The 22,494-nt window shown below is 58.7% G+C and overlaps 1 protein-coding gene across 1 annotated transcript; it reads left to right on the forward strand.

Moving 5' to 3' along the window:
* Nucleotides 1-12,068: 12,068 nt before the first annotated feature.
* Nucleotides 12,069-15,710, forward strand: PIM1 (Pim-1 proto-oncogene, serine/threonine kinase). The gene is made up of 6 exons (XM_048328273.1): nucleotides 12,069-12,238; nucleotides 12,331-12,437; nucleotides 12,544-12,594; nucleotides 12,926-13,292; nucleotides 13,882-14,058; nucleotides 14,309-15,710. The coding sequence occupies exons 1-6, from the start codon at nucleotides 12,157-12,159 to the stop codon at nucleotides 14,458-14,460; spliced, it is 936 nt and encodes a 311-aa protein (XP_048184230.1). The 5' UTR covers nucleotides 12,069-12,156; the 3' UTR covers nucleotides 14,461-15,710.
* Nucleotides 15,711-22,494: the final 6,784 nt, after the last annotated feature.

The following is a 22,494-nucleotide window of genomic DNA, read 5'->3' on the forward strand; positions in this document are numbered from 1 at the left end:
CTGATATTTTCATCTCCCAAACCCCTCTGGCAGCCCTGTCCAGGCCCAGCAGTACCAGCCTGGACTGGGAACAGAGCATTCCTTGACCTGCAGCTCCACGGTGAGATGAGCCTTCCTGGGAGAGCGCCGTGTCTGATAACAGCAACTGCCATTAGGTGTCACAAGAGCATCAGGTCTTTGCTCTTCCTGGGAGGATGAGCAGCGGTGTGGGACAGGAGGGATGGGGTGCTGAGGTGGCCCTTGGGGTGGCACCTTGGGGACAGAGATGACCCAGACAGGGGAGATGAGCTCCGGCACCTGGGAGGGCACCACGTGTCCTTTACGATACCACAGCCTTCCCTGGAAGTCACCATCCTTCTGCCCCGAGCTGATCACCCTGTCACCTCCTGGGTGTCCTGTCCTGGTGCTGGGGATAGGCAGGAGGTGGCACCAGGTTCCTTCTGTGGCACACTTGTCCCTTTCAATAACCTGCTGTGTTTTATTGCATGGAAGCAAAGGCAGCGGCTGCTCTCGAGGAAGGTGCTGGTGCCTCGCTCAGCATCGCAGCTCCCACTGCAGCCAGAGTCCTCCAGTATCGTCCCAGTGCCCCGGAGAAGCCCAGGGCTGAGACATCTTTGAAAACACAGCACGTTCCTCCCCGTTCAGGATGTATCCAGCTGTGGAGGCTGTGAGGGCACAGCTGGGCAGGCTCTGGGTGTTCACCTACAGAAGGGATGGATCCTCTGGGATTTGTCTCCTCCTGGGATTCCCACTCCTGGCCCCATGCCACCTCCCACTGCCCCACACCAGGCACAGGTGCCATGCTCAGATAACCTTCCAGGAATTTGCAATTCTTCCCCGAAATGCCGTTTGCCTCTTTAATTTTGCAACATGACCAGAAACAAAGCAGCGTCCGAGGCTCAGCGCCTTGATAAGGCGCCGCTGGGAAAAGCCTCTCTCTCCTCTGCAACGCCGGGCACGAGTCTGCGGTGAGCTGATAAAGTCGAAAACACCGGCTCCCCTGGGGGAAGGACCGGAGCAGGAGCCGCCTCCGGGATCCCCCTCCCCTCCCGCTGGCCGGAGGGGACGGAGGTGGCCGAGCAGGAGAGCCCTGAGCGCTGGGCTGGGACGGCGTCCCGGCCCCGGGTGACCTCCCAGCATCACGTCACCTCTTCCCTCTTGGAGAAGCTGAGTTCATGTCTGGCCTGCCCGGGGCTGGGGATCGCTCCTGGCCTGCCTGCCCTGTCCCTGCCCGTGTGCCGGGGTGACGGCCACCACCGCAGCGCCCGGATCGCGGCGAGGTTCAGCCGCTGGGTGGGCACTGCCTGTGCCCCGGGCTCCTCTGCGGGGTGTAGCGGGGTGTAACGGGGTGTCCCGGGCACTGCGCACCCCACAGCTCGAGGTGCCGGGCTCGCAGCCTCCGGTCGCCAGCGGCACGGAGGCACGGCGAGGGGCCGGCGGCGTGGGGATGCCTTCCCGGTGACTCACGGCATTCCTCGCAGGTCAGCGGCGGCCGCAGGACACCCCGACAGCCCTCGCCGCCCCTGGCCGCTGCCTGAACTCCGTTGGCAAAGCAAATTTCCCCCGCGCCAGATGCCGGGGTTCCTCGGCCCCGCAGCTGCGGGGGCAGGGGGAGGCAGTGGGGTCCCCCCGGGTGGCCCCCGACAGGATGAGGACAGGGGACAGAGCTCACATGAGTATCTGCGCTGGCAAAGTGACCTCTCTGTGGCCTGGGTGCTTTCTTCTCTGCCAGTTCTGCAGAACCCCGAAGAGGAACGAGCTCCCCACAAACACCCCCGGTGCAGCCCCGACTCCGAGCACTCCCCGAGCACTGCCCAGCTCTGTGACTCAGTTTCCCTTTGTTGGGGTGAGGAGAAGCAGTGCTTACCCCTCTGATGCACAGAGATGAGAGGGTTCCCACTGCTTCTCCCCACCAACTCTTTTTGGAAACATCCCAGCCCATCTACTGCTTGGATTTCCCCTCACCCAAAGAATTTCCCTTTATCTTTTCAACTTGAGCCCTTTGAATCTGCTCTTGGGGACCCTCAGGGTGTTTTCCCAGCACAATTCTGCATCTTTCTGCATCCCACCACGCTCATCCATCCTGTTCTGTTGCCAACCATGTTTCATGAGTGGATCAGTTCTCTCAGTCCCAGCTGGGAGCGGGACCGGGGCCGGGGCAGGATGAGTGCGGAGGAGCAGAGCTGGCGGCAGCCAAGTGGCCCCGAGGCACGTGAGCCCCCGGCGTGGCCGTGGCCGTGGCCCGCCTGCTGCCCGGTGCTCAGCACACAGGAATGCCGTGAGTTTGCAAAGTGGTTTCAGCGAGACGTTATCTAATGGAGGAGGAGGAGGAGGGTGGGTTAAGCCAAACCCACAGCACCGGCTTTCAATTAAACCAAGTGAATTTACGGCTTCTCTGGACACAGTAAACACACGCTGACGGGGTCCTGACCCGGCATTTCCCCTCCGTGCCCTTGGCAGGCAAAGGGAGCAGCCTCCCGCGGGTGCTCTCGTCCTGTGGCATCGAGGAACCCTCCGGGCTCTGCATTATTCATCACCACGGAGAGGGCAGGGAAATGTGGGTAATGCTGCGGTGGGCGCTGCGCCCCAAAGCTGTCCTTGCTACAGCCTGCAGGGATGGGGAAGGGATGGGGGGAGTGATGGAAACCTGGGAGAAGAAATAGCCCTGCAGCATCCACTGGCTGGGAGTGATGCAGCCCTGGGGCTCTGGGTAAAACAGCAGCACCCTGGGACCGAGGATGCTGGGGTCCCGTGGGTGGGTGATGCTCGGTGACTTTCCCTCAGCAGCTTCACTTCATGTCCCTGCATCAATCCTGCCATCCCCGTGCCTCAGTTTCCCCCTGGGAGCAGGGAAGGCTGCTGGGTGTGCCGGCAGAAGGGTGAGCTGGGCAAGCTGGATGAGCCAAGACAGGATCTCGCAACCGGGGCCGGGAGCATGCCGGTGGCGCTGCAGACCAGGGCTGGGTGCGAGGTGCTCCCACAGTGTGCCAGGGCATGCCTGGCATCTTCTGCCAGCCACCTCTGCTGCCTGAGCCAGGGCAGTCAGCAGCAGCCCCTCACCCCTGGCCCACTGCAAAGGGGTCCAGCGAGGCCAGGGGCTCCCCAGACCAGCACTGCTGGGCACCTGAAGACCCCCAGCCCTTTTGGCTATGTCAGAGGAGCCCTGGGCATCTGCTGGTCCCTGGCTGTGGGAGAGGAGGCTGTGGGTCAGTGACACTTTGAGCAGCGCTGCCTCCCACCCCCACTGGGCCACAGCAGCACCCCGGATGCAGGCACCTGGCCAGGAGCGTGACGGAGGAGCCCAGCAGGGCTGCTGGGGTGACGTCCTGGCACCGCTGCTGACGTCTAACAGAGGGAAAAGCTCTCCCTAGAGCAAATAAGCATCGGGGCTGTGCAAACCCAGCTTGGCGGTGTCCCTGGGCAGGTATCTGGGTCCCATCTGGTCACTGTTTACCTGCCCGCTGGAATTCACCCTGCAAACTTCCTCCTTGGACGGGCCAGATAAGGCCAAGGAGCCAAGCTCGGCCATGCACCGGCCTCTCAGGGGGGACCCTGGAACCCCAGACCCCAATGGTGATCCTTTGCCCCTACGCAGGGTAGTGCAGAGTGGATCCTGACGGGGTTTGGGAGGATTTGAGCACCAGCTCCTGCCAGGTTTCCAAGCCCACAGCCAAACCCTGTCAGTACCAGCCTGGCTCCATGCAGCCCCCAGAGCTGCAAACCAGTGTCCAGGGAGCAGGCAGGGCTGCTGGGTCCCTTTCCAGAAGCGTGCAGGCAAGTCACGGCATTCCCACCACTGCCTCAGTTTCCCCCTCAGCCTGTCCCTCCCTGACCCGTGGCCGTGGCTTCTGTGGCATGCAGGGACCTGCCCCCTTGCAGGGAGGGGACAATGCCAGGTACACCTGACTGAGGCAGGGCCCTGCCTGCCATTCCCCTTCAAAGGCAGCTGTGATTTCTCAGCCCCTCAGTGCACACAGGAGCCACTGGCTGCTCTGCCCCAGGCACAGGGGGACCAAGAACCCCCCAACTCACTCCTGTCCCATCCTGCACCTTGCACTGAGTTCCTCCCAGGGAACAGGAGGACCAGAGAGTGCACGGCCACAAGTGCAGCTCCATGGTTCAGCATCGCTGAGCCCATGAGCCCTTTCCTGGGTGCTTCCAAGGTGGTGAAGGACCCCCTGCTTCTCCTCACTCCCCAAGTCCAAGTGCTGCAAAGGGCATTTCCAGTTTCCAGCACAGCCCTCGCTACTCGGATGGATGGGTGGATGGATGGATGGATGGATGGGTGGATGGATGGGTGGATGGATGGATGGATGGATGGATGGATGGATGGGTGGGTGGATGGATGGATGGGTGGATGGATGGATGGACGGAGAGCTGAGGCCCAACACACTTCATTACACCCTGCAGCAAAACATATCCACACTCTCACTCTTGCAGTGCTCAGGGCTGTGTTCACACCTCTGGAAAGGGAGGAAACTGAGGCAAAGAAGGCAGGTGATGGAAGCTGAGCAGTTAGGATGGTGACAGAGCAAGGAGTGAGCCTGGCCCTGGCCCTGCACTCGTGTTGTGAAAGCAGCTGGTTATCAGAGCATGGGCGTCACACTCAGAGCGAGCGGCTTCCAGGAAAGGAAGGAAGTGTGGGGTCACCCAGCCCCGCTGCCGCCCTTTTCCAGCAAACAGCCCAGGCCTGCTGATAATGGGGCCGTGCCACTGGCCACCCAGGAATTCAGAGCCAATGGCCACACACAGTGCCCTAAATGCTGGATTTTCCCCCGTTTCCTCTCCCACAAAAGCAAGAGATCGAACAAAGGGCAGCAGCGGATCGTGCTGATGCCACCTGACTCCTGTGCAGGGTACAGAGCAGCATCATGTCAGCAGGACCCCACTTCCAGCCCAGTGACTTACTGGTAGGAACTGGGAGTCAGCGGGCTGGGTTTGCTCCTGTGCCATGCCAGGCGTGTGGAAAGGTGCTCTGGGATGTGTTTCCTGCTGGACTGCCCCGGCACAAGGTGGATAACCTCAGTGCAAGGCTGGATGGGGATGTGGGGTGTGATAGGGAGCTGCTACTCCCACATGCCCGGTCCTCTCCCAACACCTCCTGCTGGACACTGAACTGGAGCCCATAAACCAGTAGGACCCTGGGCAGCCCCACCAAAATAATGGGGCCCTGCAGCAGCAGCAAGGCAGGATCCAACCGCCTGGCACCATCCTGCCATGCAAAGTGGCCCAGGAGGAAGCAGGAGCCTGGAGCCTGCTCCTCCCCGATACCGGGAATAATTACATGATTATGCGATTGGGAAGCAAAGCGCAGATTAATCTCTGATCTTGTTAGTCCGTGTTTTACCATCTGCTTTGTGCAGGCAGGAGAAGCCCTTGTCGCACGCTGGGGAAAGGCAGTGGGAACCCCTGGGGAGAGATGAGTCCCACAGAGCAGTGGGTGCTTTAGGAAACAGGTGGATCGGGACCCGAGCACATCAGGACAAGCGGATGCCACCCAAGGCACCAGCTGTCACCCACAGCCGCCCGCCCCAGCCCCGATTCCTGGAAGCCAGGCTGGATCCGGCTCGACACACACGGGGCTGGGCTGCGCTGGGACTCCTCCTTTGGCCAACAAGGGCAGGCGACATCGACGACTGTGATGGCCCGGGGGGGGCTGCTGGGAGGGAGATGGCAGAGTTCAAACCGCAGGGAGAGGTTTGTTATAGTCCAGGTGGGATTCAGAGATAGAGAGGAGGGACAGAATGCAGCGGGGCTGTGGCAGAGGACGAGATGGCCCCGCATCTCCTGGGCTCCTTGGAGGCTCCCCCCTACTCCTCCACTCAGGAGGTTTTTGCCAAACAGGGAGGGCAAGATCTGCCTTTTATTGTGCTCGTGCCAGGAGATTTTCTCCTGCCCCAGCAGCCCAGGTGCAGAATGAAGCCCAGCCTTTGCAGCAGCATCAGGACTTGTGCAGATGGGAATGGGTTTCTGCTCCGATCTCTCCAGGATGGGGCAGCACCAGTTCGAGTCCCTCTGGCACTCAGAGCTCTCTGGGGTGACACCGGGACAATGACCTGTACCCAGGAACCTCCGTGTCACCAACTGGGCTGAGCCACCAGCCCCGGGAGTTGGTACCTGTGTGTCACGGGCACTGTGGGGTGTGAGGGTGCCCCTTTGCCCCACTGCCCTCGCATGTGGTGGGTCCCAGTGACCCGCTGAGCTGCACAAGGGGACGAGGGCCAAACCTAATTGCCCATCGCCCATCCTGGGGGTCACCGCAGTGACCTGGCCAGCCCATCTCCACACCATCCACCTCATGCGGCGATTCAGCCTCCTCCAGCTTGGAAACAGCATCCGTCCCTGCAGGAGCCTCCCGGGAGCCTCCTCTTTTCCAGCTGCAGACAAAACCCTTTCTCGTTCGCCCCACGCGCTCCCCGGCCGCGTGTCGGCGAAGGCCCGGGAGAAGATGAAAGGGATTTCCCGGCTGACCTCCTCACCCCGCACTATTTGCACCTCCTTTCCCGCACGCAGACAGGCATTTTTCCCATGCTCAGGGGGTCAGGACCCTCCCTGCACTCCAGGACGGAGCAATGCCAGGAATGCACCTGGGAATAGGCAGGGTTTTGCAGGGTGGAGGGGGAAGAGCAGAGCTGAGCACCCTCCTGGCCACAGTTAGCCACCGACATTTGTTTTATAACCTTTAAAAGGTGCTTTTCTTGTGTAAATGCTCTGCAGGAAGAAACCTGTTAAGAGGGGCAGGTGGGACTGCACTCAGCCTGAGCCTCGAGCATCGATGTTATTTGTGCCCCGCAAGTGGTGCCAGTCCACGGTGCAGTCGCTGGGCCAGGTCCATGTCCCCAGGCACGGTCAGGGGTCTCACCTGGGCACGAGGCCTCACCAGAGTGGCCAACAGTGCAGGTGCACCAGCTCAGCCTCCTCCAAACAGCGCTCAGCCGATTCCAGCCACGTCTTCCCCTTGCCCTTTCATCCCTTTATGAGATGGAATAAGCCCATTTCCCCACTCCAGCCTCACAGGGGCTTCCTGGCCCCTCTGTGCCTCAGTTTCCCTGGGCTAAATCAGGGAGAGCAACCTGTCCCAGCACACACCCCCCGGAAGTGGAGCCCAGCTGCCCACAGCACATTCCAGTGTCTCTGCCATTATCCCAGGTTGGATCCCACAGTTTCCCTGGGCCCAGCTTGGAGGCTGCACTTCCACGCTGCAACAAATCCTTTCCCAGCTGTCCTAACAGAGATGGAGGATAATATGGAATAACACAGGAGAAATGTGTTTCTCTTCACTCTTCCCCATCTTGACCTTGCATCACCCAGGGTAACAATAAAGTGGAAATGAAAATGAAGTGTTTTGGGACAAAACCTGGGCCCCAGCTCAGGAGGTGGTGGGATGATGCCAGGAGATGCTCAGGTCTGGGGGCTGCTCCCATCACCCAGCAGGGTACAAGCCCCATGCCCAGGCACTGCCCACAGCCTGTGTCTCTGTGCCCCCTCCCCACTCCTTGTATCCCTTCTCCCTGTTCTTTCTCCGGTGCACCCAGTGGGTGACACAAACCCTCTCGTGGATTCTCCTGCCTGTGCACAGGGATGATCCCGGTGTCTGCAACTCAGAGCGACAGAAGGATGGGAAACCTCCTGGGGCCATGGGAGGACAGCGTGGGGAAGCCAGGCAGGCACCCCAGGACATGCCACGTGTGCAGGGGACCGGCTGCTGGGACGCCACTGATGCTGGGGAGGAACGCTCTCAGGGGCTGGGGGTGATCGCCCCGCTGTGCTTTCTGGGGAAGGGATGTGGGTGGCACATGCCCTGGCATCCCCACCGTCACCCCGATGCATCCCACTTTCCCCTGTTGCTCTGGGTAGGAGGGTTTGCTTGTAAACAGCAGCCCCTGGGTAACACTTCTAATCCCTCTCTTGGCTATTATTCATCCCCAGCTAACCTTAAAGCCTCCCCCTTTTTCTCTGCGAGGCACCCCCAGAGCAGAGGAAATTCCTCAGCCCTGACGTGATGTGAAACACGAGCGGCTCGGCCCCAGCCGCCCCCTTCCCTGCCCCAACCTACCCGGGCCATTTCCCAACCCAGGTTTCCCTGTAGCATCCCACTCCCCCCCTTCTTTTTTTTTTTTCTTTTCTCTTTCTTTCCCCAACCACCCTTTTCTGCTTTAGACATTGTAACCCGAGAGGCTGGAAATGCAGCTCCTTTCATCTTCCATTTCCCACATCCTGAGAGTCTGGGGAGAAGGAGCCCACCCAGATGATGGAATCCCAAATATGTGGCTCCTTCCACCTCCCCGATCCCCTCCGCCGCCCCCCGTGAGGCTCCATTCACAAAGCAGATTAGCCATGCTGCCGCCTCCCCGCACACCTCGCCCCAAAAAGCCCGCGAAAAAGCCAACATACAAAAAGAAATTTCAATTATTAAGAAGAAGTCCCCACGGTTGCTCCTCTCGGGGAGCAGGATGGGTCTCAGAATCTCCTGTGCTGTTCTTGGGTCCCATCACCCTCCTAACTTTGGAATTGGCACCCAAAGTCCTGGTTTTGGGGTGCTCCAGCACTCCAGCCAGGACCTTTCTCCTCTTTGTCCTCGGGTGTTTCCAGCCCCAGGATGTGGCGTGTGGTTCCCAAGCTGTCACCACCGTGTTGGGAGTCTCAGCTGGGTCTGGGGGGTCCCTGAGGATGAGGAGAGGAGAGAAAGCAGCACCCAGCCATCACCCTGTGGCTGCACTGGCTCCCAGCATTCGCGACCCAAACCCACGGGATCCCAACCCTCCTCTCTCCTGGGGGGACAGTGTGACACTGTGTACTCCAGGATCGCTCTCATCCTGCAGGGATGTCCATCACCTGCACTGCCAGGACACTGAGGAACGCACACACATTTCATGGCATTTCCAGATGTGAGACGCCAGAGCACCTTTCCGTGACTGTAGAGGTGACTTTGAGCAGGTGATGACACACTGGGGGTGTCCCAGCAGTGGCACGCACTGCCTGCGGGAGGGCAGCGCCCGCTTCCCGGCCGGTGCCACCAGGGATTGCTCACTGCGTGTAGGTGGAAGCATCCTTCCTTCCCGACTCTCCTCACCTCTCCCTTCTCCGGGTTCTCGCTGCAGGCTGGGACAAGCCCTGAGTGGGCAAAGGGCTTCGTCCCCTCCTCATGGGAGAGTGGGCATTGCTGAGATGTCTCAAACCCCTTTTTTCAGGCTCTGTCAGGGGAGGTGGAGATGGCCGGGTGCCCGTCAGAGCATTGGGAGGAGATGAGGAAGGTTTCGGGCTTTCCCCGGGGACCCGCAGGTTGGTGCCGTGCTTCTCCCCACGCCCTGGGCCAGCCGGTTCTGCGGGCGACCGAGCCCGAGCCGAGGGAGCCACGGGCGGACTCAGACAAGGTCACGCAATGACTCAAAGCTCCTGGTGGAAAACCACAGCCCTTCTGTGTCACGGCGTTAATGGCCCCGCATCCTCCCCTCCCTGGCCCAGCCACGGCCCCTCCGCCCGGGGATGCTCGTGGGGCTGATACGGGGCCGCGCTCCCGGCGTGGCATTGACCTTGCTGTTTTGTTTCAGGACATCAGTGGAAACCTGAATTATAACCCCTCACCCCAGGCGCTCCTGGGGAGCAAATCGCCTCTCTCTCCCCGCTGAGTATCGCCCTGGCCCTCCCCGTTTTCACCTATTTGCTAATTGTGCTGGCGGGGAAGGCGAGGGGGAGGAAATACAAAAAGTAAACTGCGAAAGCAACACTGCAGCTCCAAGGGCCCAGCACAGCAATCAAGCGATAAAGCAGTAATTAAGCCTGATTATCATGCAAGGCAGCCCCGGTTAGACTGGAATGCCGCTGAAGAGCCTGAAAGCTGCCGGGATTGTTTGCAGGGCTCAGAACTGATCTTTTGATGTCTGCTGGGAGCTCCTCTCCCCCAGACCTGCCATCAGCTCCATGTGCCACCCCAGGGTCCTGTTTCTCCCCGGGCATGGTCCTGGTTGGGTTTTTCCTCCTTGCAAGCCCTGTGCAGTCTTCTCTGGGCTGCAAACTGTTCCCCGAAGGCTCACGTTAGAACTGGGGTTGCTCCAGGGATGGACAGGGGCAGCCCTGGCCAGGGCAGGACCTGCAGGGCATTCCTGTGTCCATGCAAGAGCAAGGTGTACTTGTGGATGTGGGCTGCTCTCCTGCACTCACCATCCTCGGCGGCTTTCATCCCGGGGGAAGAGGGTTGGGACAAGAAGTGATCCCTAGGGATGAGGGCAAAGTGGGTAGCAACAGGATGGGGTTTGTTTCATTTTAGTTTGAATGTCTGACACATCCCGACGGCCTCACCCGGGCTGGCAGGGGAAAGGGGAGTTCGTGGGATGGGCTGAGGGGAAGAGGTGAATCCTAGCCCTGGTTTGGGGTCATTTTGGGAACAGGAATGCATCTGGGTGGGTTATTCTGGAAAGGGATGGATATGGCCGGGAAATGTGGCCGCCTCCCTGCTCCACGCGGCCGGGGCATGGAGCAGTGAGTTCCCCTCGGCTCCAAGGCGGGGGTTTGCCCCAGTCCAGAGGGGACCCAACCCCTGTGCGCCAGCAGGAAGAGACGGCCGCTGACTCAGTCCCCGGGTAAACGAGCAGCTGGGCAGGTTTACGCACGAGGATGATTTTGGCCCCAGATCATCCCGGCTGCAAGACACGCTGCTGCCTCCGACGCTAATGAGCAGGTTTGGGCAGAGCTGCTTCTCCTGAGGAGTCAGGGACAGGCAGCCCCCGGGAAAGCCCGGCCGCTCCGGGCGAGCTCTGTTTGTCAACAGGTTTCCAGGGCAGCCCCTTTGGTGCCTTTCATCATCCTGGCAAAGAATTTGATAATGAGTTCGGGGCCAAATGCTAAGTCACCTCATCCCACGGCTGAGCAGCGACTGGCAGAACCAGTTGTCCCAAATATGCCCAGGCGTCAGGTGGGAATAAGGCAGGAGAAAGGCGCTGCCTGCCCCTCTGCCCCACTCTCACCTTGCATCACCTCAAATTGCAACAAAAATATATTAAAAACCATTTTTTAAAAAATAATATATTTTAAACAAAGAGGAATGGAGGCGCTGCATCAGATTTTCCACACTTTTCCCTAAATAAAAATGTCACTTTCTGGGTAAAACCGAAGGTAGATTTTCCAGTTTTTGGTTGTCTCAGTGCCTGAAAGAGGATGTGTCACATTCTGGGTAAATCTAAAAGCAGCAGTGGTGGTGGCGAGTTCTTCCTGGCCGGTGCGAGGGCTGGGCTGCAGCTCCAAACCCCAGTTTAGGGGGTGCATCTTGGTTGTATTTAATCCTTTTTCTTAATACTAAAGGGGATAGGATATCACCAGCATTTCCAGTAAACCCCATTCGATTTCAAGCAATTCATCCCACAAGTATGTGTGGGATGCCAGCAACTCCTCGGTCTTGTTTAGGAGCAGGAGTCCAGATGGGCTTTGTCTGGAATAATTCAGCTCCCAGTGGCTGGAGCTCTTTGCTCTAAATGCTAATAGAGTGAGTAATCAGAGCTCTCCATCCAGTAAATTATTTATCTTATCTCTGGAACTCGGGGAAGCATCTCAGCCAGCGACTTCTGCGGAAAAAAGAAGTCGGGGAAAAAAAAAAAGCCTAAAACCCAGGGATGTTAGTCAAGAGTCCCCAGCTGGAGCGGCCACATGGCCACTTTTTACTGGAAAGGGGAAAAGTTCAGGCACTGGTTGGCCCGCGGTGAAGCAACAGCGGGGTGAGACCGGGGGATGCCGAGCACCCGGGGAAGTTGCGCTTCCCGGGAAAAAGAAGGAAGCGAAGGAGCGGCTGCAATCCGCGCCCGGGGGCGGGGGCGGCCGGGGGTCCCGCGAGCGCCGCGCTGCCGGGGCCGCTGCGGGCGGGCGGGCGCCGGGACCCGCGCGCGCGCCGCCGCCGCGCCCGCTCCCCATTGGCCGCCGGGGGCGGTGGGCGTGGCTCCCCAGCCCGGCCCCGCCCCCCGGGCCGCCCGGCCCCGCCCCCGGCCCCTGCGGCTCGCGGGGCCGGCAGGGGCCGCGCGCCACACGCGGCCCGGCCTCGCGCGGAGCGGCCGCTCGCGCCCGCAGCCCGCCGGCTCCCGCCCCGCGCGCGCGCGCCGCCCTCACGCCCGTGCCCAGAGCGGACCCGCAGGTGCCGCCACCGGCCCCGCCACCGGCCCCGCCACCGGGATGCTGCTCTCCAAAATCACCTCGCTGGCGCATCTCCGCTCCGGGACCGGCGGGGAGCTGCACCCGGCCAAGCTACAGCCAGGTCAGGGACGCGCTGGCCCCGGGGGTGCCCGTCCCGGCTCGGGACCGGCCGGGGCTGCGGGCGGTGCGCTGACGGGCGGGTCTCGTCCACAGGGAAGGAGAAGGAGCCGCTGGAGCAGCTGTACCGGGTGGGCCCGTTGCTGGGGAGCGGCGGCTTCGGCAGCGTTTACTCGGGGATCCGCCTCTCGGACGGCGCCCCGGTAAGTGGCGGAGCCGGCGGCGGGCGGAGGAGGAGGGGGCTCGGCGGGGCGGGCGCGGAGCTCATCCCGGCGCCGAGCTCATCCTGCCGTTCCCCTTGGCTCGCAGGTGGCGATTAAACGCGTGGCCCGGGACCGCATCTCGCAGTGGGGCGAGCTGGTGAGTGACCGGAGCCAGCGGGGGATCCTGGGGCGTGACGGGCGGAGATGAGCCGAGACGCGGGAGGGTGGAAACCGGGACACCGCGGGGGGAGCGGGTGTGGGGTCACCGCGGGACGCGGAGCATCCCTGGCCGGGGAATGCCCAGCACCGATGGGGGTGGGCAGGAGGACACCGGGATGCCCAGGACCGGTGGGAGCGGGCAGGGAGACAGCGGAGCATCCCCTGGGCGAGGGGATGCCCAGGACCGGTGGTGAGGGCAAGGGGACACCAGAGCTTGCCGCGGGCAAGGGTAGCTCAGCCCCGCTGATGGCAGCGTGGTTTCCCCGCAGCCCAGCGGCAGCCGTGTGCCTCTGGAGATCGTGCTTCTAAACAAGGTGGGCTCCGGCTTCCACGGCGTCATCCAGCTCCTGGACTGGTTCGAGCTCCCGGACAGCTTCGTGGTGGTGATGGAGCGCCCGGAGCCGTCGCAAGACCTTTTTGACTTCATCACGGAGCGGGGATTCCTGCCGGAGGAGATGGCGCGGGGGCTGTTCCGTCAGGTGCTGGAGGCCGTGCGGCACTGCAACAACTGCGGCGTCCTGCACCGCGACATCAAGGACGAGAACATCCTCCTGGACCTGGCCACGGGCGAGCTCAAGCTCATCGACTTCGGCTCCGGCACCTTCCTCAAGGACACGCTCTACACGCAGTTTGACGGTGAGCTCACAGCCGGTGTCGGGCATTGCGCGGCCGGGCCGGGCTCCGGAGGTTTCCCCGTGGCGGGGGGGGAACGGCATGAATTCTGCAGCCGCTGCCAAGTTGCTGTTTGGCACGGGGAGGATGTTGTGAAACAGGAGCCGGCTCCCGGCCCTGCTGACAGTCTCCGTCACCCACACTGGCTCGGGTTGGGGCGGGGGAAGCCAGCGTGACAAAAACACCCTGGGGAGGGGGGAGCAGAGGGGGTTTGCAAAACCCGAGCACCGGCCGGTTTGGCTTGCAGGTGCGGAAGGGCTGGGGCTGTTTCGCTCCCCTTATTTGCCTTGGTTTATAATTTTATTTTTTTGCCATTGCGGGGGGTGAAGGCGTGGTTTTTCCCCACCCGTGGGTGGGTTTTTTTCTCGCATGTAAGGGCCGGGGGCCTTTCCCGGGCCCTGCTGCCCTCTTCTGGCACCGGCGCTTTGCTTTTACAACTCAAAGTTTGTAAACAAGAGTCACGTGCTGGCGGGAAGGCGGGCGGGTCACGCCGGGTGCCAGCGACGCCCAGGGATGCTCGGGCGAGGGGCTGATGAGCTCCTGTATCCCGCAGGAACGCGGGTGTACAGCCCACCGGAGTGGATCCGCTTCCACCGCTACCACGGCCACTCAGCCACCATCTGGTCCCTGGGCGTCCTGCTCTACAACATGGTCTGTGGGGACGTCCCCTTCGAGCAGGATGAGGACATCATCCGGGGACAGCTCTTCTTCCGACGGCGCATCTCTCTGGGTGGGTACCCGGCACGGGGACATGGGGGGGATAATGGGCTTTGGGAGGCGGCAGCTCACAGGGAGCTCTGGATCATCTGGAGCATCCCGTGGCTGGCTGGAGGAGGTGGCACGTGTCCTGCCGTCCTGCTCGCCTCCCAACCAGAGGGTGGATCGGGAGGGTTGGGCACAGCTCGGACGCTGCGGACGGTGGGACAGGGTGGACAGGAGCCTGCTCTGACTGACCGGTGGTTGCTGGTTTCTCTCCCCAGAGTGCCAACACCTCATCAAGTGGTGTTTGTCCATGCGCCCCTCGGACAGGCCATCGTTGGAAGACATCTTCAACCATTCTTGGCTGCAGGACATTCACCTGGAACCAGCTGAGATCCACCTGCACAGTTTGATCCAGGAGCCTGACAAGTAACAGCTCCATGCAGTTCCTGATCATAAGAAGCAAAGAAAACCAGACTTTTTCATTTTGACCACAGCACTGAGCAGGGATCCTCAGATGTGAACGCGCACATCTTGTCCTGGAGCTGGGCTGGAGACCTGCTCTCTTCCAAGTTCTGGTAGCCACCATCCAAGCCAGCTGTCCTGGACTGCATCTGAATGACCATGTCTTTGTAGAGATTTTGCCAGTAATTTTTTTGGACAGGTTTTGGTTCTGGTTTTGGAGGCTCTCAAGTGTCATCTTGACCTGCTGAATTGGGGATGGCGAGAGGATTGGAAACCTGATTGCAAGAAAAGCTTCAATGGGGGAAAACTGTGGGGAGGGCAGGGCCTGTGGCCAAGTGGCTGTCCCTTCTCACTGTCCCTTCTCGCTGTCCCCGTGCTCGTGTGCCTTCTGTTTGATCTGAGCTGTGCTGGAGGAAGGACTTAGCTTTTCCTACAGTGCTGCTTTTCTGAGACTTGCCTGGGCCTATAGTTCCTTTTCCCTTTTCAAAAAGAAAACGGGTCAGAAGATGCTTGGGAACCAAGTGGGTTATGCCTCGCCTCCTGTGCCTCCATCCCACGTGGGTTTTCTGGGGTTCTTTGCTTCTCTGTGCCCCCACGAATGCACAAACAATGCAAACCAACAGCTGTAAATGTGTACATAGTTCTACAGGAGCAAAGCTTGATGTACAGTTGTGAATAGTGATAACATTTTGCCTTTTTTCTCATTTCCAGTTTTTGTTTTTAATTTATTTTCATGAATTTGTTGTTTGTTTTTTAAAGGAAGCGTTCTAGCCGCTAGGATAACTTATTTATTTATTTATAATTCATGTGGGTTTCCAGCCCATGCCTTGCTTCTACAGCTGCTGATCCCCCGGGTTTCCGTTTGGGTTTCCCTCTGTTTCTGTCCTGTGTCCATCCTCGGGCCCGTCGTGTTTCTGTTGGATGTCTGGCGGAGGTGTGGGGTGGCTGCTTCTCCCCAGCTGTCTGTGTACATAGTTCTGGGTGCTGTTCTTTCCTTGCCACATGCAGATCTCGGTTTGCAGTTGAGTTTGGGTTTTCTCCACGGGTGTCTTGTTTGGGGCTGGGGAGGGGGGAGCTGGCCCAGGCCGTCCGCACTGTCCAGTCTGTACCTGTAACCAAGTGTGTAGCCGGCAAGTTTTGTTAATAGTTGATATTGTACAGGGGAATTGAGAAATCTTATTTTTTTTATGCGGTTTTAAATAAAAACAAAACACTTGATGTGATGGATCACATTCCTTTGTTGCGGGGCAGGATGAAGGATATGCTGTGAGTTGTGAGGTACCAGTGACCACACCATGGCCACTCCAGGGACTTTGTCTCCAGTCAGACTTGACTCCAAAGATTCCACCCTAGCATTAACCAGGACCAGCCAGTCAAAAGCATCATGGGGACAGCCAGATCCCTCCCTCCACGGGGTGTTTCCAGAGCTGACTGCTCCTGGCAGCTCTCCTGGGTGCTGAGCCCTTTTCGTTGCCATTCATCCGCAGGCTGGTGCGGAGCGTGTGCTGGGGCTGGCGAGTAAACAAACATCAAAGCGACCTTACGAAACGCAGGATGTTGTCAGCCAAATTCAATTTTGGTAAGGCAGATCCTGTTGCTCCAGCTCTGTTGGGTGTTGCATGCTGGGGGCTGGTGGGTGCAGGAAGCTGCCAGCGGGCTGTCCCCACCTCCAGCTCGGCCAACGCAGAGGAAGCTGATCTTCAGATTACGAGAAGTTGGTCGCTATCAGTCAGCAGCGGTTGAGTTTTCTACCCTCCAAACTGTCAAACCCCATTTCCAGCTCTGCGGCACTTCAGGGATGTTTGTTTGTGTGTTTTCTTATCTTGGTTTGGTTTTTTTTTTAATTAGTTTATATGTGTTGAATTTTGGAGCCCTGTTTCTGCATGACCTCCTGGAGCAGCTGCTGCTGCGTGCACAGGGCTGTATCTGCTCCAAGGAAGGGGCAGCTTTCCCTTTCTATAGGTGGCTTTGCAAGCCCCCAGCCCAGATCTGACACAACAGGACCCTCCTTTCCTTGGCTTGCTCCAGGGCTTTTTCCTTAATATCCCCATGTCCAGTGAGCAGTCCCTTCCCCCAGCTCACCGCGGGCTCTCCTGTCCTGCTTTCTACACCATGGGGCTGCTAGGAGGGGGGGATCCTGGAGCCACATCCCAGCCTTGTGGAGTGGCTTGGTATCACCTCTGCACCTCTGCCTTGGCAAAGAAAGTGTTAAGTTGGTTTGTTTGTTTTGCTTTTTTGGTTTTTTTCTTGGTTTTTTTATTTATTTTTCTATTTCACTCAGCTGCATCTTTCATCTCCTTGGGACTGCTTGAAGCAGGAAGCACAGCTCCAAACGCTGTCAAAGTTTAGGCCTATTTTGAGATGTGGTTTGTATTTACCCTCCTCTCTCTCTTTTCCCCTCTAGACAATCCAGGAAGCTGCTCTTACACGAACACAAACCTCCCCACCACACCTCCTGCTACCCCGTGGAGCCTCTGGGCCCCTTGGGTGGCCACTGTCCCCCCCAGCACCAGCAGAACACTATCGGGGCCTCCCTGCGGGCTGGGCCCGGCCCACCCTTCCCGTAAGCACTCGCCAACTGTTGCGGTGTTTCTTAGAAAACTGAGCAGAAAGGCTGAGCAGGTCCCTTGTGGAGCTGGGTGCTGATAGTCCTTGGCTTCCGCCTGTGGCTGGTGATTCTGTCAGCCTCAGGCTTGTGCTGCAGGAGGGGGACAGAGCCAGTGTGTCCCCAGCAAGATCCTGCTGACCCAGGGGACCGTCCTGTCCAAGGGTTGGGTGTTGGATTGGTGTGTGTTTGATCCCCAGTGCACCAACATTCCTGAGCAGTAACATATTCACAAGTCTGAGAGCCACCAGATTCGTGTCCCAAGCCTCTTTGGAAAAGGATCAGTGCGTGTTTGATTCCCTGTGCACCAGCCTTCCTGAGCAGTAACACCTTCACCAGGACAAGGGCCACCAGATTCACGTCCCAGGTCTCTGCCACAGGGAAAGGATCATGGGAGGCGTGACGGGAGACCAAAGATGGGCAGTTACAGCATCAGTTGCCTGTTTCGCCCTCTAGGCTGCCCATCACCATTGCACTCAAGGCCTGGAGGAAAGAAAAGCCCTTTTCACCCCTCATTTCTCCTCACTGGCAGGACGTTTTCCGCACTTTGGGGCCATCAGCTATGACAGGAGAGGATGAAAACACAGGAGTTATCCATTGGGACGTGACTCAGAGGCAGCACTGCTCTCCCACCTCCCTTTCCCAAATTTTTCTTGCTCCCCTGTGTCAGCAGGCAAAGCACCCACAATGCAGAAATTTAAAAACACCCAGTGAAGCAGGACCAGGAGGAGATTTCAGGTTGTTGGAACTCCAGTTGTGGGAGCACTGGAATCCCATGGATGACTGAGGTCTTTCAAAGGGCCAGCACTCATCACACCTGTGCCTTTCTGCACACATCCATCCCCAGCTAAAGTGCTCGGTGATGCAGGAAAGACCAGCCAGGGGAACCCGGAGCCACAGCAAAAGGGACATTTATGTTTTACAGGTCCCTTTGTGGGAATGGGAGATGAGCAACAGCCGAACTTATGCCACGGCTGGAGAAAGGCAGTTGAGCACCAAGGAGAAAAGTCACCTGGGGAGCAGGGGCTGGGCTTGCCCCAGGGACCTGAAGAGCCAGAAACTCGGAGGTGGCACCTCACCACCTCCCTGTCCCAAGGAAAACATCCAGCTGCCCCCGAGGTGCTGTCTGAAACCCTTTGGCCTTCTTGGCACAGTGAGTCACAGGAACTATTTTCAACTCTTGCCTTAGGATGAGGTGAATTAAAACCAGGTGTCCCAGGGCTCCAGCTCCCCGGGAATGAGCCCTTGTGGCAGTCAGTCTCCGAGCGCTTTGCCAGTGGCCCGTGTGGCAATAGCATCATCTCCATGTGGGGAAACTGAGGCACAGTGACCCAACTCGCTGGAGATCTTTTGTGGTGGAGCCTGGGCTCACCTGCTTTCCCCTGACCTGTTTCCTCAGGCTGAGATTTGCTGCAGGAGCTCCCAGCTTTAATCCCCCGATGTCCCCACATTCCCCGGGGCAGGGGATTGAATCCTGCAGGAGCTGAGACCAAAGCCCTGCCCCCTCTCAGTGTGAACCTGGGGTGAAACTTGTCCCTTTCCAGGGTGCCTGTGACACCCCCCACGGTGCTGGGACAGCGAGGGGGGCCAGGTGCTGGTTTCAGGCACCTGCAGCTCAACTCAAGACCAGAATCTCATGTTTTGGGGTTTACAATGACTGTTCCAAGAGCAGGCGCTAACCCTGCCTCCGTGACACATCGAAACTGCATCACTCAGCCTGCGAGTTGGTGGGGGTTTTAAAGAGGAAAAAACACTTTATTCACCATAAAAAACCCCAAACCAACCGCAAAACCTTTCCAGCATGTAAAGTTGAGTCAAATTTAGCAGCTTCAGCTAGAGAAACATATTTTGAAAGCTGTAATGGGAGTGTTTCTTTCATCTCTTTCCAAACATTTGGTCCCCTACCTCCAGGGTAATATTTTTGTGTCTTTACTCACTGGGTTTATTACAGTTAGGAGGGGGTTAAGCAACTCCAAAAAAATGAAACAACAGCCCCTGTTACAAACTACAGCAGCCACATCAGTGGCCCTCAAATACCACAGAGGCACGTGTGTGAATGCGAGGGGCGAGCAGTGTCGGGATGGAGATCTCACCCGCTGAGAAAGCTGTGAGAAAAACAGAAGCGGCAAAATGTTACTTCGGGTCACCCAAAATTCTTCATCTCTCTCCCTGAAATGGGCAGGCAGGGCTGGGGCCCTCAGCATCAGAACCAGCCCCAAGGGAATCCAGCCCTGCTCTGCCAAGCGTGCAGCACGGATGTGCCGTGCAGCCCTAATCTCAGTGCCAGGCTACTCCATGTAGTAGATTGCTCGCTGTAGGGTGCACACACTCGCAGGGGTGCATGCACATGCTCAGGTGGGTGTAGATTCTTCCCTCCCCTCAAAGTGCACAGATTTGGCTCCATTTAGCTCAGTTTGGCTCCTGCCCTCGTTAATCAACACCTGACCGTAATCAAGATGCAACTGTGAATGCCAAGGACTTGGATCTCATCCTTTCCCCGCCCTCCGGGTGGGTTTTCTCACCTTTTGGGAGCGGAGCAGGATGTGGGCAGAGCAGACAATGAGCCCCCTACTCCCGCCAAGGCGGAGGGGTCACTCTTTTGTTGCTCCAGCAGGGTGTTTCCAAAAAAACCTTGATAAAACCAATACGTGAAGCAGGAGAAGATGATGTGTGAATTGCCATGGAAAAGCGGGAGGGAAAACTCCAGGAAGGATCCAGCCCTCAGGCTGGGGAGGAACAGCAAAGGCAGCCCAGCCCGCCTGCAAGGAGGGGACAGCAGGATCCGAAGAAGCTCTGCAGGGATTCACAGATGCTGAAAGTGACTCTCGGACAGATGGACGGGCTGTCCGCGCTCAGCTCCCGCGGGGGATGGCTTCCATTTCCCAGAGTTTGCAGCCGTGTTACGGGATGAGGGGATTTGTGATAACATTGTTGGATGTCTTATATATGATAAATATCCCAGAGGTTTTGACGTCCGGGTGGAAGGAGCGGCGCCTCCACCCAGCTCCTTCCTGGAAACTCTGCTAGTCCAACACAGCCCCTCTGACCCGGAGGGCAGTGCTCTCCCTGCAGCTCGGTACCCTAAAATCTGCTATTTTTGCCAGCTCTGAAGTTTCTTTTCTCCGCTTCAGCTTCGGGATGGGAAAGGGAACTGATTCTTCTCTCTCGAGTTTCATTCTCGTTCAGAATCGAAAGCTGCTGGAGATGCTGGGCTCGTTGTCAGAGACCCAGGGCTCGCCCTGCCCCCCGAAATATCTCCCTGTGCCCTGGGAGCAGGTGATGGAGAGGGGAAGAGCAAAAAGCGCTGGGTCAGGGAAAGCCGGCAGGTGCCGGTGCCGCTGCTGAGGCGCCGCGACGAGCCCGTGCCGCCCTCTGCTGTCAGTCCCAGCCTCCCCGAACGGGCGGGTTTGCAGAAATTCCCCTCATTTTGAGTATTTCTTCCTTTTAAAAAGTGCTTCCAGCCCTCCCGTATCCCGAAAGGCTTCTTCTCCCCTAGGGCTTGGTCGACCTCGCCGCGGGCAAGGCGAACTTTGTGTTCAGGAAAGGACTGGCCTCAGTTCAGTGCTCTGGTCTAGTTGTCAAGGTGGGGAACAGTCAAAGGCTGGATTGGATGATCCCAGGGGTCTTTTCCAACCTAAATAATTCTGTGGTTGAATTCACTTGTGGCACATTCCTCTACACCCAAAGTGCAGGTGAGGCCACCAGGCTCTGGAAGTTCCCCCTTGGCTGGGGGCAATGGGATTAATTCTTCATCCACTGCCAAGTTGCTGTTTGGCAAGCGATGGATGTTGTGGAACGGGAGCTCCTGGCTCTGCTGACAGCCTCTGTCACCCACACTGGCTCTGGCGGGAGCTGGAGTTGGAGCCAGCGTGACAAAAACCCCCTTGAAGGGGCAGCAGAGGTGGGTTCAGAACCTGGGCTCTGTCTGGTTTCATTTGCAAGCAAAAAAGGCTTGGGCTGCTCTTCTCCCCTTGTTTGCCCTGGCTTATGACTGGGGGTTTTTGGCCAGTGAAAGGGAGGATAAACACAGGTTTTTCCCCACTCGTGGGTGGGTTTTTTCCTTGCATGTGAAGTCCAGGCCTTCCCCAGGTTGCATTGCCCTTTCCCAGCACTGTGAGCTTCATTTCACACCCCAGAGTTTGCAACCAAGACCCAGAGGAAAGACAGAAGGCAGTGGGTCCTGTCATGTGCCCCGGGGCAACTCCTGCATGCCCAGGGATGCCCAGGCAAGGGTCTGGAGTGGCAGCATCCACCCCAGGAGCTCCTGTATCCCGCAGGAACGCGGGTGTACAGCCCACCGGAGTGGATCCGCTTCCACCGCTACCACGGCCACTCAGCCACCATCTGGTCCCTGGGCGTCCTGCTCTACAACATGGTCTGTGGGGACGTCCCCTTCGAGCAGGATGAGGACATCATCCGGGGACAGCTCTTCTTCCGACGGCGCATCTCTCTGGGTGGGTACCCGGCACGAGGACATGGGGGGGATAATGGGCTTTGGGAGGCGGCAGCTCACAGGGAGCTCTGGATCATCTGGAGCATCCCGTGGCTGGCTGGAGGAGGTGGCACGTGTCCTGCCGTCCTGCTCGCCTCCCAACCAGAGGGTGGATCGGGAGGGTTGGGCACAGCTCGGACGCTGCGGACGGTGGGACAGGGTGGACAGGAGCCTGCTCTGACTGACCGGTGGTTGCTGGTTTCTCTCCCCAGAGTGCCAACACCTCATCAAGTGGTGTTTGTCCATGTAGAATAACTTAATAAATGAAATAAATTTAAAAGAATAATTTTTGTGTGTAATCGGAGTGGCTTTTTTATCCTTTTTATTGAATCCCAGAATGGTTTGGGTGGAAAGAGACCTTAAGTTCATCCAGTTCCACTCGCTGCCATGGGCAGGGACACCTTCTAATATCCCAGGCTGCTCCAAGCCCCGTCCAACCTGGCTTTGGACACTTCCAGGGATCCAGGGGCAGCCACAGCTGATCTGGGCACCCTGTGCCAGGGCCTCGAAATCCTCCCAGGGAAGGATTCCTTCCCCATATCCCATCCATCCCTGCCCTCTGGCAGTGGGAAGCCATTCCCCCTTGTCCTGTCACTCCATCCCTTGTCCAAGATCCTTCTCCAGCTCTCTTGGAGCCTCTTTAGGCTCTCAGCTGTTCCCAAAGCCTTCTCTTCTCCAGCTGAACATTCCCAGCCTGGCTCCAGAGCAGAGTGGCTCCACATTTTAACGCCTTTTCCCGGCGATTCCCCCTTCACAGCCCCCGCCTCGAGCCAAGATGGCGCCGCCGCGGGCGCTGAGGCGGCCGGTGGTCCCCGCGTGCCCACTCTGGGCGCTAGGCGGCGCCAGCGAGCGCGCGGGGAGGGGGGGGGGGGGGGGCTGAGCCCTAGTGCGCATGCGGTCTTTGC

This window comes from Corvus hawaiiensis, chromosome 24 (assembly GCF_020740725.1).
Source record: "Corvus hawaiiensis isolate bCorHaw1 chromosome 24, bCorHaw1.pri.cur, whole genome shotgun sequence".
NCBI lineage: Eukaryota > Metazoa > Chordata > Aves > Passeriformes > Corvidae > Corvus > Corvus hawaiiensis.

Excerpts from the sequence above, each read along its gene's own strand:
- PIM1 (XM_048328273.1), top strand. The coding sequence starts at position 12,157 with ATGCTGCTCTCCAAAATCACCTCGCTGGCGCATCTCCGCTCCGGGACC. Across the intron at positions 12,438-12,543 it reads GCCTCTCGGACGGCGCCCCG|GTGGCGATTAAACGCGTGGC; the intron begins GTAAGTGGCGGA and ends CTTGGCTCGCAG. Across the intron at positions 13,293-13,881 it reads GCTCTACACGCAGTTTGACG|GAACGCGGGTGTACAGCCCA; the intron begins GTGAGCTCACAG and ends TGTATCCCGCAG.